The 16,480-nt window shown below is 36.5% G+C and overlaps 1 protein-coding gene across 3 annotated transcripts in view; it reads right to left on the bottom strand.

Moving 5' to 3' along the window:
• LOC149804769 (centrosomal protein 128-like) overlaps positions 1-16,480 on the bottom strand; it is a 198,288-nt gene that overhangs the window by 144,920 nt on the left and 36,888 nt on the right. For all 3 annotated transcript variants that reach the window (XM_089944256.1, XM_089944273.1, XM_089944264.1), the window contains exons 9-12: positions 13,764-13,838; positions 9,974-10,091; positions 4,709-4,857; positions 1,532-1,797 (exon numbers count right to left, since the gene is read on the bottom strand). In XM_089944256.1, the coding sequence (XP_089800382.1) occupies positions 1,532-1,797; positions 4,709-4,857; positions 9,974-10,091; positions 13,764-13,838 (608 nt within the window). The remainder of the gene's footprint in view (positions 1-1,531; positions 1,798-4,708; positions 4,858-9,973; positions 10,092-13,763; positions 13,839-16,480) is intronic.

Below are 16,480 nucleotides of genomic sequence, written 5' to 3'. Positions count from 1 at the left end.
GTTGTTAAATGACTTCTAATCCATACATAAGGGGTATGCATTGTCATCCCGAAAAACTGTGACATCTTCAGAGACTGCTGGGGTGCCTATATAAAAAACTGAAGTGTGAGACTTGTAGAATCACATATGAAAGTTTGATAGAAAGTGTCTTCGTGAGAAGAAAAAAAAGAGTTGGTTGACATTTGGGTCTTGTAATTAATGATGTAAGCAGTCCAAAATGTCAGTAACTATGCCAGACAAGGAAGTAATTTGAAAATAGCTTCTTCTTTTTACATCAACTGATGCCATAACTCGAGTCCAGGCCATTAATGAAGAGGGAGAAGGCAGACAACTCTGAATGGCAGTAGGTGTGAAAATCGTAAGGTGTGTCTTCAGTACATCAAAGTAAAATCTAATAATGATGAGGGGACTCGAAAGCAAGCTTAACTGTCCTTGGATAAAGAGGGTGAGTCTGACATCTCTTGTGCTACCTGTGAAGTCACTGGAGAAGAGTGTTGAGGATGATGATTCACTATACTCACAGAACTTACCGAGTTAAATACAGTGATTACCAAGCGGTCACTAAGTAAAGGTTCCCTCTGAATGACAAAGGCTGGAGAACATTGTGAAGTGATACTGAGGCACTAACCTGAGCATTATGCGGTTTTGACTGATTCATGAGAGTGCCTGTATAAATTCGGTTCATCAAACAAGACCCAATGTGATCCAGTAAAAATAGCTGGTCATGACAGAACAGTGCCATCATTGCAGGCATGACATTGTCCAGTTTGTGAGGTCAAGACAGGGTATGGGATGTTTGATCCAAATAGCCAGTCCATGAATCTGACGTGTGAGATTGTGACTGACTGTTTTACTGTTCAGAATGTGACATGATGCTGAACCCATGGGATGAATGGCATATTTGTGATGCTAAAAGAGGTTTATCTTGCTGTGGTGGTGAAAGAGGAACTGGAGCATTTTCTGAGCATCATGGTTTGTGACACTTCAATGGCTGATGCTCCATGTGTAGTATTATATACTTCAGAAAATAAATTCTGAACTGAAGCCACATCTGCATGGATACTTATGACATCTTCACCCATCAGCATGAGCTGCACCTTTCATCTGGTTGACAAAAAAGAATAGCAGCCTTTTGACCTTCAATCCATACTGAGCAGAATTAACACGTGTTATTAGATTAGCAACAAGAGTAAACTACACATCTAGGATGGTTGTCAGTCTCATTTTTCCAACGTTCCAAAGCATGCATTTTGTCTTGCCCATTGTCTAATCTGCAAGACAAAGAGCAAAGAAATTATAAACAAGTGTAGCCATGGATGTGTCCTGTTTAAGAACTCAGTGGCAGTACAGAACTATACCTTATATAAACATTTTTACCTGTAAAATGGTGCATGTGGCAGCTGACACAGTATATGCACAGAAGTGTCACTATCGATACTTACGAAGTGGACAATATAATATCAGTTTAAGAATATGTAACTTCAAGCCATCTGGAACCAAATTGAATAAATAAGAATAATTTATCACTCACTGTCTAACAGTCTCCTGAGCCCGACTCTTGAATTCTTCTTTCTTTTTCTCTAACTCAATTACGGATAACTGAGCACTTCGCAACTCATTAGTTGTTTTCTCCAGCTCACGACCATTTTCCCGCAGTTTCTGCATTGTGTCCTCGACCTGTATCAAAAGATGGTTTTTGTGTCTCTCTGCGTCCTCATATTTATCTGAAATCTCCTTGAGCTGTGTGATCAGTTTTGCTGATTGCTTCTCTCGATTGTCCATGTCCTTTGACAGGGTCTGAAACACACAAAATGTATTCGGATAAAACCATGTGGAAAAATATGTTCTTTTAGAAGTTTCATACAAATAGATGGTTGTTGTTGTTGTTGTTGTTGTTGTAGGGTTTAACGCCATTTGTCAGCACAAGATAGGCTATACATGGCGGCCAGTATTAATGGTGGAGGAAGAACCCGGAAAACCCCCCGAAAGAACCACCGACCCACGAGAAGCTACTGGAAGCTTTCTTGCATACCAACATAGGCCGAACCTGCAACTCGAACCCACACAGACAGAGGTGAGATGGCAGTGATCCGTAATGGTGAGCACTTTAGACCACTCGGCCACTCACAGCCCCCATACAAATAGATAACAAAAATACTGTAAATGGTATATTATACACTTTCCTAGTCCTCTATGTAGGCACTGGTGGAGTATGACTGACTCTGCAGATTACTGGTCAATGGGTCTCAATGACCTTGACCTTTGATCAAAGCATGCAGTCTTGAACTAAATTTAATGTGCAGGAACCATTATTTTCTTATCAGACTTACCATGACTGTGACATTTAGACTTAAGAATCAACAGGTTTCTCTGTTACTCAAAGTGCAAGTCAGCCACAAAGTTTGGTCAAGAAACTTGCTCAAAACCAAATGTTATCCTGTAAAATCCAAGTTTTCTTTGAACCACACTAATCTTGACCTTTGACTTCCATACCTTAAGTGCAAGGTACTTCATCAACTTTGGTAAAGGTAGATTGTCTAGAACTAATTTCATTATGGAAAAACACTATTCTTCTTTTAGTTAGTGGCCTTGCTTTTTGACCTTTCCACCTTTTCTTACCCAAGTTTATATCATCCAAATATTTTGCTGAAGGTACAAAAGTTGATAACTTAAATTTCTGTGCAGAAACCATGTCTTCTTTCAGATAGTGATCATGACCTCTGACCTTTTGACCCCAAATTCTATAGACTTTATTCTTATGCAACATGTAAGTCATCCACAAATTCTGGTGAACATACATCTGTAACTGAAATTTTTGTATGAAAACCATTTTTATTATTTAATTTCACAAACCAACTACCTTGAACTTTGACCTTTTGACCCAGACAATGATAAGGTCCTACCTTACCCTAAGCACAAGCAGTCATAAAATCTGGTAACTAGATGGTGGAGGACTCCAGTTATCATTTGGACAAAATTTCTGTCTCTTTAGTCAGTGACCTTGATCTTTACTTTTTTTACCCCAAAATTAACACTTATTTCTTATCCTATGTGCATGCAGTCCACTTTGTTTGGTCCAGATCTGTCATATAGGAATAATATTATTGTTCAGAAATAATATTTCCTTTCTCAGTCACAGTGATACCTTTTGACCATGAAAATTATATGTTTCTTTCTTATCCCAAAGTCAAATTATCTACAAACTTTGGTGGAGGTAAGTGCAGTAGTACTGAAATGATCATTGAACAAGAAGGCTAATGGACAGACAGACAGGCAGTCATGGTTAATATGCTCCACAAAAATGGCAGACATATAAAAAAATATAGAATAAAACTTGAAGGATATTATCACTTTATTTACTTTGATTTCCATATGAGAAAAAAACAATGTGATGACTTTTATGTTAACAAAACTGTTGTTCAAAATACATGGCACATTTTTACATATGTGACTGAAGATATGTAGACACGAAATTCTTTCAAAAGCAACTGGATATAGTTTTGTCCAGAAGATCTTGATAGTATTGACAAGCCTCATACCATTTAGAATTGCATGCAATTGCCTCTTTCACCCTGATCTCCAATATAAATTAAAGTTGCAGCATTCAACCATTTCTCTATCTTACCTTTTATGTGTATCAGTTTATATTTTGGGAATTTAAACTGGGGTTGTGTCATTATCTGTTTGCCTGACAGTCTTTATACTTTTTACTTTGCTGGACATGCTCAGAACCAGAAAATGACTCTGAAATCATCAGAATACTTCTTTGACAGATGTAATAGTTTGGTGAACACTTACCAATGCACATAAACTTTTTGTTTTATTGCCCACTGAAGCAGTCTATTAGGAAACATCAAATGGGGTCAAACATGCCCACCAAACTCTGTCATTTTCATTTGATGCCTAATATATATGAAGAGGTTACTATGGATATAAACATAATTACTTCCCCCTACATGGAAATGGAAAACAATTGATTTCATTCTTTACATCAGATGCTTTGGGAACAAGCATCACTAAGTTATTTTATATAAAAAAATGATTAAAATATACAATTAGAACACCAATCAGACAATCATGGCATTCTCCCAATCCCGACCTGGACAATTAAAGTCATTCTGTTACAAAGGTACTAGACACAAGGCAAGTGTGGCATTCTCCCCCTCCTGACCAGGACAATTAATGTCATTCTGTTACACAGGTACCTGACACAAGGCAAGTGTGGCATTCTCCCCCTCCTGATCTGGTCAATTAATGTCATTCTGTTACACAGGTACTAGACACAACGCAAGTGTGGCATTATCCCCCTCCTGACCAGGACAATTAATGTCATTCTGTTACACAGGTACCTGATACAAGGCAAGTGTGGCATTCTCCCCCTCCCAACCAGGACAATTAATGTCATTCTGTTACATAGGTACCTGACACAAGGCAAGTGTGGCATTCTCCCCCTCCTGACCTGGACAATTAATGTCATTCTGTTACACAGGTACCTGACACAAGGCAAGTGTGGCATTCTCCCCCTCCCGACCAGGACAATTAATGTCATTCTGTTACACAGGTAAATACTTGACAGAAGTAAAGATAGAAATTCCCTCTTCCATGTCATACTGTATAAAATAAAGTACTTTAAATATTAAGTGATGATGATCCATACACAAATATTGAACAAAAAGATGAACCTATTTTACTCCCTTCTCATTCTCACCTCTATATGGTCAGACAACTGTGTCCGCTGTCTCTCACTTTTTTCTAAAGCCCGGCGTAACTCATCCAGCTCACTGATAGTACCCCGTGATAACTGAGCACGCAGCTCTTGAATTTCACGTTCCAAACTCTTTTTATGAGTGTCCTCCACTGAAACAGATGCAAAGAATGGATTCTAACTCTGAATAAGCTATGTCATCAAACATTTTTTATGTAAACAGACTGCTTTTTAAGGGCAACTGCGACAAAATGCAACAAAATGTGGTTTCCAAAATGGTCATTTAATAGGGTTTTATTGGTTGTGCTAGTGACTGTTGAAGAAAAAACAACCAGGGTTAGATCTAAATTCGAAAACCTCTATGCACATCATTGGACCACCCCCAATCATATCTCAGAGTTTGAAGTCAGTATCTTCAATGGTGTAGAAAGAGTTGTGTAACAAATCTGATGCAAGCCTGCACTTATGCATGTATGGACATGCAGAATGCACCAATGCATGCTTTAAAATGCAGGAAAACAAAACTCACACATGCAACAATCCTGCCAGAATTGTACCTATATGAATATTGGTCTGTGCTGGGAACACCCTTTCAGTCGGCTGTCTGAAGGAGCATATACATAGCTAGTTTAGTCAGCTGGAACAAGTTGGGAATCTGTTCTTTATGATTGTTCTGTACAATTTTCCACAGCTCATAGGTGTGTGTGTGATTTGGATTTTTAACATAGCTTTAACAATTTTTCAGTCATATCGCTACGATGTCTGCAGTGTGGCAGTGATGTCTAGCACTGGTGCATCATGCCACAGACATGTAGCATGATGTCCCACCCAGTCACATTATCCTGACACCAGGCTAACAAGTCCTAACACTAACCTCTTAATGCTGAGCACCAAGCAAGGCAGCTGTTAGTACCATTTTTATAAGTCTTTGGAATGACTTGGCCAGGGATCAAACCCACGACCTTCCACATCCGAGGTGGACACTCTAACCACCAGGCCACTGGAGTGGTCCACAGCTCATAGGTGTTGTCTTTTGGATACTTCTGTTCCAAAATAAGATTTGTTCACTCACATAAGCTCTGCCCAAGTTTCACTTCCTTGAATCAACACTTCCTAAATAGAATGCCAGATTTCATATGTTTCTTAATGCTGTATCAGGGTTTTAAGTTCATCAATGCCATAGTGTCCTATTCAAGACAGAGATATTTTCATCAAATAAATCTTTTTACTTTTTTAATTTAATTTCAGATTCTTATTTACTCAATTTATCTAAAATATTATAGGTTATGTAATTTTGTAGCACAAGATCCCACAGGGCTGAATGTTAGAGAAAAAGAAATGAAACTTACACTCTACTTTTTAACTGTATTATCATTAGACTTGGTACACCACTCCCTCGATAACTCATGAATCAGCTTAAAACACAGGGTCGGTCATAGATCCAATATTTTAAAAACAAGAAATTACCCAAAACTTTACCCCTATTTGTTGAACATTTTAAAAATCACAATCAAAATTGGTAATTGAAACATTTAAATATATCGCTCATTTTCTCGTCAAAAATGGTTGATATGACCTGGAAATTTGAATCAACATTATGAAATTATCAACTTCTAATAAGAAGTCATGTATTTTGTTAAAATATTTCTTTCCAAACAACATTCTTGGTACACTGTAAAGAACTGCAACAAAATTTCCATCCTTGAAAATATCACTAAGGCCAAATGAGGTTGCACTATATAAATAAATACCAATTAAAAAACTTTTTTTTATCAAGTGAAATGCATGTTTTAGTTTTATCTTTTATGTTGGTTTAAGTGCAATGATCATAAATACAATGTGCCCTGTTGTATTAAATATACCGTAACCGGCAAGTGTTTCTGTGAGAACCTATTTAAGTGCCAACGGTGTTTTGATACCTAATTTGCATAAGTATTTGTTGTATTGTTGCATTCAATTAAAAGCTCACCTCCTTGTATTACCACATTAATTAGTCTTTTGTAACAAACAAACAGAGTGGATTAAATGAAAAATTAAAAGGCATGGAAATCATAACTGCGTAAGAGCTAGCAGCCCCGGTCAAGTGTAAGGTCAACTCATTTCAAGTGATCAATTGAACCCTGTTACAATTTTTTTTGTTTATGGGTTATGTAATATAATTAAACTACCTTAAATTAGCATACTCATTCACAAATGTGATCAAAGATAGCAAGACAACCAAGCATAATAAATACTTGATGACATAAAATTCTGTTTCACAGACATGCTTTATTAATGAGAAGCTAGTGTCAGAGTTTGTAGTTAATTTGTAAATATTGGATTGGCACTCGGGGATTTTCTCAAGGATGAAAAGAAGTTTCACTATTACCAGCACTGAAATCATGGCATAAATATTTTACTAATAAAACAATAAAAGATTGACTCTCGATGATGACGGCTGTTTCACAAACTTAATGTTCTGTAATTTTTTAATAAAAGGAATCTTGTTTGATTGTGAATTTGAATCAATAAGTAGTCTGATTCCCTGGTGAGTATGCTCCTTGTGTTGCATTCCACTATAATAAAGAGCAAAGCAGGGAGCATATGGGTCAGGGAACCAGACCACTCAACAACAACATAAAGCAGTGATGTAATACACAATGTTTTCATGTACACGTGACAGTTGTTGAAACCAGAAGTAATGCTAACAATCTTTCAGTGGTTGGGCATTTGGAAAATAAAGGTAATTTTTACATAAAAATGACTATTTTAGTTAGAAAAAGTGCTTTATTGACAATTATTCCAAACACAATTTTAAAACAAGTATTCAGCCATTAAACAGACCAGTTCACTACCCCCCTCAAGGTTTTCTCGATGTTATTGTTGTTGTAGGGTTTAACGCCATTTTTCAGCACATGATAGGCTATACATGGCGGCCAGTATTAATGGTGGAGGAAGAACCTGGGAAACCTCAGAAAGAACCACTGACCCACGAGAATTACTGGCAAGCTTTCTCACATACCCACATTGGCTGAATCCAAGACTCGAACCCACACAGATTGAGGTGAGGTGGCAGTGATCTGTAACGGAGAGTGCTTTAGACCACTTGGTCACTCTGGGCCTCTTTCTCGATGTCCAGCAAGGATGGTTATCATTTCATGTTGTTATGGGGTCCCTCAATGATTCGCACCCTCGCTTATAGTGCAGTCTATGTTTTTGGACCCCATTGTGTGCAAGTTATCAAGGGAGAGGTGTAGTTGGCATTCTCTACATTTAATTTTCAAATACAACTTGCTTGCCATCTGTTTTTGTCCATCAAGCACGTACATCATACTCATATTCAACATCATTTTTGGATTCAAAATCACTGACTGTTATCTTCACTTTCCCAGCTCCAATAATCTGATATAGTACATAACTTTGAAACTCGTAGTCAACATAGGTATCCAAACAAATCATTACCTCAGGATGAATCATATTGGGGATCAGCTATTCTGGTGTTCTAGGTAGCCCGTGTTTGAAACAAATTTTTGTAAAACTTCCTTGAAGCAGGGTTCAAACTATGACATGGCCCCATATGTCAGTCAAATTTAGTTTAACAACCATTCATGTCAAGTCAAATAACCCTGACATGCAAACAATTGCCTACATGAAAAGAGACAGATATTGCAACAAGTACTAGGATGCCTTTAGTGGTCAGTGTGACTTATGTTGCAACAACCAATTTAAGGGTTAACAGTTAAATAAATATTTGTATACTGTGCATTGATACTGCACAGAGTACATATTTATATGCATAACTTCATACTAATTTGCAGGAGTTCTCATGCACCATTGCTCTCCAAGTGTGTGAATTCGTACTAATTTTATGTAATTCATGTATCTTGGCAGAATCTCTGCACAAGCATACATGTACCAATGCATGTATTGTCAGGAAGTATAAAATAAATCTCATATTCACACATGCACCGATGCAAGTAGAGATTGGCAGGATGACTCACATGCACATGCACACATGTACATGCTTGACTGGACTAGCAGGAAAACATCATGTATATACCTAAGCATGTTTGGTCATCTATGGATGCAGGGACAGGCAAGGATAACCTACATATGCATGCATGCACCTATGCATTTATGGACATGCAAGATAACATTACTCATACATTCATACACCTATGCATGCATGAACAGGCAGGATAACGTAACTCGTACATGTTTGCATGTACATATGTATGAATAAATATGCAAGATAACATAACTCACACATGGATGCATACATCTATGCACATATGAACAGGTGGGATAACATAACTCACACATGGATGCATACATCTATGCACATATGAACAGGCGGGATAACATACATGTTTTCATGCACATAAGTATGAATGCACAGGCATAATAACAGAATTCATGCATGCACCATTGCATGTATAGACAGGCAGGATAACATAGTTTCCCCCTTTTCTTTAAAAAAAGCAGGTATATAGTAACAGTTGGATAAACAGAGCCAATAAAATGCAACAGGACTGTACTTAATCTCAATCTGCTATAGATGCTAAAGACAAATCATTACATACAAGACTGTACTTAATCTCAATCTGCTATAGATGCTAAAGACAAATCATTACATACAAGACTGTACTTAAACTCAATCTGCTATAGATGCTAAAGACAAATCATTACATACAAGACTGTACTTTTAAACTCAATCTGATATAGATGCTAAAGACAAATCATTACATACAAGACTGTACTTAATCTCAATCTGCTATAGATGCTAAAGACAAATCATTACATACAAGACTGTACTTAAACTCAATCTGCTTTAGATGCTAAAGTCAAATCATTACATACAAGACTGTACTTAAACTCAATCTGCTATAGATGCTAAAGACAAATCATTACATACAAGACTGTACTTAATCTCAATCTGCTTTAGATGCTAAAGACAAATCATTACATACAAGACTGTACTTAAACTCAATCTGCTATAGATGCTAAAGACAAATCATTACATACAAGACTGTACTTAATCTCAATCTGCTATAGATGCTAAAGACAAATTATTACAAGACTGTACTTAAACTCAATCTGCTTTAGATGCTAAAGACAAATCATTACATACAAGACTGTACTTAAACTCAATCTGCTATAGATGCTAAAGACAAATCATTACATATAAGACTGTACTTAATCTCAATCTGCTACAGATGCTAAAGACAAATCATTACATACAAGACTGTACTTAATCTCAATCTGCTATAGATGCTAATCATTACATACAAGATCGCTGTCTCCTCTTCTCACGATGGTCTTCCTCTAAACGACTCTCATCCAGCTGACTCTGAAGCTTGTTCCGTTCCAACTCCATCCTGTGCATCTGGTTACGCATGTCATCAACCTAAATTGGACACATGGACAGCAAGTAATTGCTAACTGTTTTGGAAACTTTTCAAGCCATAGTTATGTCATTACTTGTAATCCAACCATACTGTAGTATCATCAATTTCCGTGGGGGACCAATTTTCGCGGTTTTCATTTTTGCCCAGACAGAAGGTCAATACTGTAATCTGATAATTAAATATTAGCTTTTACATGTGTTTTTTAGTTTAATCTTTGAAACAAGAATTATAAATCATTTTATACTGTTTCAATTAAATAATTAAATATTAGATTTTATATGTGTTTTTTTTTAGTTTAACCTTTGAAACAAGAATTATAAATCATTTTATATTGTTTCAATGCACACGTTCAACAAGATATCCGATAGCTGTAATTTTACACCCACTGCCTTAAATCGATATGTGAGGTAAGTAAGGAAAGTGAGAAAATAGAGATAAAGCATAGGGTATTCAAACAACAGTAATACTGAAAATGAAAGACAAATTAATACACAATAACAGTATACGAAAATTAAATTTAATACTTATTCAAATCGATTCGAGTACAACTGTTGTTGAAACATTTAAATCCTTCTGAAAGCACATTTCATTTTATCCATGCATTTTTACTCCAAAAGAAGAACAATCCTGTAAAATACTATTTTTTGAAACACTATTCTTAATGAAACACTCAGTATATACATTAATTACAGCAGAGAGCTCACAATTCACAGGTTTTTGGACAAAGCCACTGTATCAACATGGTGTCAATCAAGTCTCGTGGTACTCACAAGTGCTTCTCAGGTAAATAATCTCCCAAATTGCTGAATTAAACAAGTCCAGCTTTCTCAAAACCCCTGATAATTTGGTTAAATGTTAAACTCACTGTTTCAGTTATTCATTCAGAGTGAAATGGCTTGATTAATGAGGATGCAAGTTTTACTAATACTGTGCACTGATTGTCACCAGTAACATCTTTTTCCTTAATGGTGTCCATGACCTGTTCAGCATACCACTCGTGGAAGAGTGACTTTAATTCTTCTTTAATAACTGATTGGCCTAGTGTTTTTGGCTGTGTCAGCTTCCTTTGATGTTGAGCACTCAAACAAAAACATGATGAAAGTGATTAATCTTGACAGGTGTTTTATTTATGCTCAGAGAGAAGGAAGTATTAGTGTTGTTGGCTGCTTCGGCTTCAACTGATGTTATTTACATGGTCAAAAACACTGTAAGTATTGAACTTGCCAGGTCTTTGATTTGTACTCATAAAAGTGGTAGTACTGCTTTAAACATTAATGTGACTGCCCTTTTGCATTAGCATAATTTTATTCTTTTGTATTCTTTATTTTTGGTATTTGTAGAGGTTAAATAAATCATGAACTTAAATACCTAATAATATGCAAACTTTTACAGGCAAAACCACAAATTTAATTACCCACAAAAATGCCCTTTTTAACAAAACCATGAAAATTGAGCCCAACGAAAATAAATGATACTACATTATTTAAAATTAAGAAGATATTTTAACTCTTAAGCATTGCATCACAAATGATTCTGACAGCTGTAAAAAGATATTTCACTAACAACAATTACTTATTCATTCTCAGAGATAATGTATAGCTATAAGGAGGAATAAAAAGGGTAGTTATTTTTCACTGTGTTAGAAAGTTATTGTGATTTCAAAATGTATGTATATACAGAAAAACATGATCATACTGCTTGCAAGAAATAGTTTTGCAATTCCTAAAGAAAACAACGACAATTGACAATGTACTCTTGCATCACCTTACAACTCAAAGCAGGTCAACAGTTATGATGATAGGTGTACAATATTCCTGGATAAGGCAGGTCAACAGTTATGAAGATAGGTGTACAATATTCCTGGACAAGGCACGTCAACAGTTATGATGATAGGTGTACAATATTCCTGGATAAGGCAGGTCAGCAGGTATGATGATAGGTGTACAATATTCCTGGATAAGGCAGGTCAACAGTTATGGTGATAGGTGTACAATATTCCTGGACAAGGCAGGTCAACAGTTATGATGACAGGTGTACAATATTCTTGGACAAGGCAGGTCAACAGTTATGATGATAGGTGTACAATATTCCTTGACAAGGCAGGTCAACAGCTATGATGATAGGTGTACAATATTCCTCGACAAGGCATGTCAACAGTTATGATGATAGGTGTACAATATTCCTGGATATTCCTTGACAAGGCAGGTCAACAGTTATGATGATAGGTGTACAATATTCCTGGATAAGGCAGGTCAACAGTTATGAAGACAGGTGTACAATATTCCTGGACAAGGCAGGTCAAGAGCTATGATGATAGGTGTACAATATTCCTGGATAAGGCAGGTCAACAGGTATGATGATAGGTGTACAATATTCCTGGATAAGGCAGGTCAACAGTTATGGTGATAGGTGTACAATATTCCTGGACAAGGCAGGTCAACAGTTATGATGACAGGTGTACAATATTCTTGGACAAGGCAGGTCAACAATTATGATGATAGGTGTACAATATTCCTGGACAAGGCAGGTCAACAGTTATGATGATAGGTGTACAATATTCCTTGACAAGGCAGGTCAACAGCTATGATGATAGGTGTACAATATTCCTGGATAAGGCAGGTCAACAGTTGTGATGATAGGTGTACAATATTCCTGGAAAAGGCAGGTCAACAATTATGATGACAGGTGTACAATATTCCTTGACAAGGCAGGTCAACAGTTATGACGATAGGTGTACAATATTCCTTGACAAGGCAGGCCAACAGTTATGATGATAGGTGTACAATATTCCTGGACAAGGCATGTCAACAGTTATGATGATAGGTGTACAATATTCCTGGATAAGGCAGGTCAACAATTATGATGATAGGTGTACAATATTCCTGGACAAGGCAGGTCAACAGTTATGGTGATAGGTGTACAATATTCCTGGATAAGGCAGGTCAACAGCTATGATGATAGGTGTACAATATTCCTTGACAAGGCAGGTCAACAGTTATGATGATAGGTGTACAATATTCCTGGACAAGGCAGGTCAACAATTATGATAATAGGTGTACAATATTCCTTGACAAGGCAGGTCAACAGTTATGATGATAGGTGTACAATATTCCTGGATAAGGCAGGTCAACAATTATGATGATAGGTGTACAATATTCCTGGACAAGGCAGGTCAACAGTTATGGTGATAGGTGTACAATATTCCTGGACAAGGCAGGTCAACAGCTATGATGATAGGTGTACAATATTCCTGGACAAGGCAGGTCAACAGTTATGATGATAGGTGTACAATATTCCTGGACAAGGCAGGTCAACAATTATGATAATAGGTGTACAATATTCCTTGACAAGGCAGGTCAACAGTTATGATGATAGGTGTACAATATTCCTGGATATTCCTGGACAAGGCAGGTCAACAGTTATGATGATAGGTGTACAATATTCCTGGACAAGGCACGTCAACAGTTATGATGATAGGTGTACAATATTCCTTGACAAGGCAGGCCAACAGTTATGATGATAGGTGTACAATATTCCTGGACAAGGCATGTCAACAGTTATGATGATAGGTGTACAATATTCCTTGACAAGGCAGGTCAACAGTTACGAAGATAGGTGTACAATATTCATTGACAAGGCAGGTCAACAATTATGATGATAGGTATACCAACCTGCTGTTGCAAAGCAGACCTGCTTCCTTCTGTCATGTCTAACTTCCTCCTAAGCGATTCCATATCTGATTCCAGCTGTAAGCAGATGATAATAAAACATTCAATAAAGCTCCACTCGTAAACTAAGTGCAGGTATATTTACCTGTAACGTTTTAAAGTAAGATTCACAGATAACCATAATTTGACCTTATTTAGTCAGATTTTACTAGCATTAAAAAATTTCTGCCTACCTGGCAGCCTAATTAAACCATTAATACTCAGACAGGACCTTTTTAAAGGATTAACTGTGGTATAACTGCTGAACTTAAACCCAGCTGGTTTGTAAAGTTAATTTTGAAAACTGGTTTACACCCAGAACCCATCTTCCTTTCTTGGTTATATAAGTGTTTAACTACTTCCAATTATTTCTGTGACATGGAACTTATGAAACTAAACCGTCATTTATGGGTGATTTATGCTGCGGAACTTAATCTTCACATTAATCAAATGGTTCTAAAAAAAACTTGTACAATTAGTTCATTTTAATTCATGAATTAAATTTATCATACAAGAAAAGTTTATGCACCAATATTATAAATGGGTTGGAATGGTTTACCTTTCACTGAAAACTAATTCTGTAGATCAGTGACTTTAAATATATGAATGAAACTAAATAATCAAGCATATTTGACTTGGCTGCTATATTAAAACTGTAACAGAATAATTATGAAAGTAACAAGTGAACGAAATCAGGTTACTGTTTTACAAAATGATATGTGATAGAGTGCAATTAGCACACCACTGTATATACAATCTCTTCAAATTAACAACAAACATATTTATACAACTGATTAAAATGGTAGATATAAAAGAATGAATACTATTTCTGTTATTCATAAAATAAAGCCACTTTAAGGATATTAACAATCAGCAGTATGAATGCTTTGCATTAAATTGTTAAAACTGAGCCCCTACCAAGCTGTGTTCAGAAATTCCTTTACATCACTTTTATCTGATAAAAATTAGAAAAGCTCGCACAGCAACTTTTTATTAAACACAGAACACCATTTTAATTCTGATATACCATATTCAACAAATACCTGCGAATCCTGGAATAACTACACATCCTCAAACCTTGCAAAATGTATTCCAAACTAGTCTGATGTCTTATTACCATATAACTGTATGGGTGAAAGCAGTCTCAAAAAGGAATCTTACAGCTTTTCTTGAGAGTAATCAAATGGGGAGAAACAATGTAGCTTTAAAGTGAAGAAATCTCAACATAGAAAAGGGAGCTAACTCTTCTTGTACATACAGATGTATCATGGGAATATATCATATCTATCTTGAGTGCTTAATATGGAAGTTTTAACCTCATGAAATTTTCCCAAATAATAATAATATATTATAAGCATAGTGCATGATTACATTAAATATGGGTCTGAGCAGAAAAACAAAGTGACTGTTATGTCATGAAAATCAGCATCTAAAATTACACATGCAGATTTCAAGGTTTAATAAAACACAGCAAAACCTGATGTTGTTATTAACATTAGTTCTGGTACTGGTGATGTTACTGATATTAATCACAGTGATAGGACTTTGGTGTTGTCATTGGCATAGGTCTAGTGGTAGGGTGATGGTGATGTTACTGATATTGATCATGGTGATAGGACTTTGGTGTTGTCATTGGCATAGGTCTAGTGGTAGGGTGATGGTGATGTTACTGATATCGATCATGGTGATAGGATTGTGGTGTTGTTATTGGCATAGGTCTAGTGGTAGGGTGGTGGTGATGTTACTGACACTGGTCCTTGTGGTGATGTTATTAAAACTTGTACTAGTGGTGGGGTCATGGTGATATTATTAAAATTGGTACTAGTGGTGGGGTCATGGTGACATTCTTAAAACTGGTACTAGTGGTGAGGTCATGGTGATATTATTAAAACTGGTACTAGTGGTGGGGTCATGGTGACATTCTTAAAACTGGTACTAGTGGTTGGGTCATGGTGACATACTTAAAACTGGTACTAGTGGTGGGGTCATGGTGACATTATTAAAACTGGTACTAGTGGTTGGGACATGGTGATGTTATTAAAACTGGTACTAGTGGTTGGGACATGGTGATGTTATTAAAACTGGTACTAGTGGTGGGGTCATGGTGACATTCTTAAAACTGGTACTAGTGGTGGGGTCATGGTGACATACTTAAAACTGGTACCAGTGGTGGGGTCATGGTGACATTATTAAAACTGGTACTAGTGGTTGGGACATGGTGATGTTATTAAAACTGGTTCTAGTGGTGGGGTCATGGTGACATACTTAAAACTGGTACTAGTGGTGGGGTCATGGTGACATTATTAAAACTGGGTCTAGTGGTGGGGTCATAGTGACATTATTAAAACTGGTACTAGTGGTTGGGACATGGTGACATTATTAAAACTGGTTCTAGTGGTGGGGTCATAGTGACATTAATAAAACTGGTTCTAGTGGTTGGGACATGGTGATGTTATTAAAACTGGTACTAGTGGTGGGGTCATGGTGATGTTATTGATACTGGTCTTCATGGTGGGGTGCTAGTGGTTTTAGTGATACTAGTCCTAGTGGTAGTGGTGGTAATGGTGGGGTGATGAAATTACAGTTTTATTAATTCCAGCATTTACAGAATTTATAATGACTAAAAAGTAAGTATTTCTTGTGAAACATCCTGATAAAAAAATTGCTGTCTGCAATAATAA

Source organism: Sinohyriopsis cumingii, chromosome 2, assembly GCF_028554795.1.
Source record: "Sinohyriopsis cumingii isolate HCF-2022 chromosome 2, ASM2855479v2, whole genome shotgun sequence".
Classification (NCBI taxonomy): Eukaryota; Metazoa; Mollusca; class Bivalvia; order Unionida; family Unionidae; genus Sinohyriopsis; species Sinohyriopsis cumingii.
The sequence above is the reverse complement of the archived record's forward strand: the minus strand, read 5'-3'. Positions and strand labels throughout refer to the sequence as shown.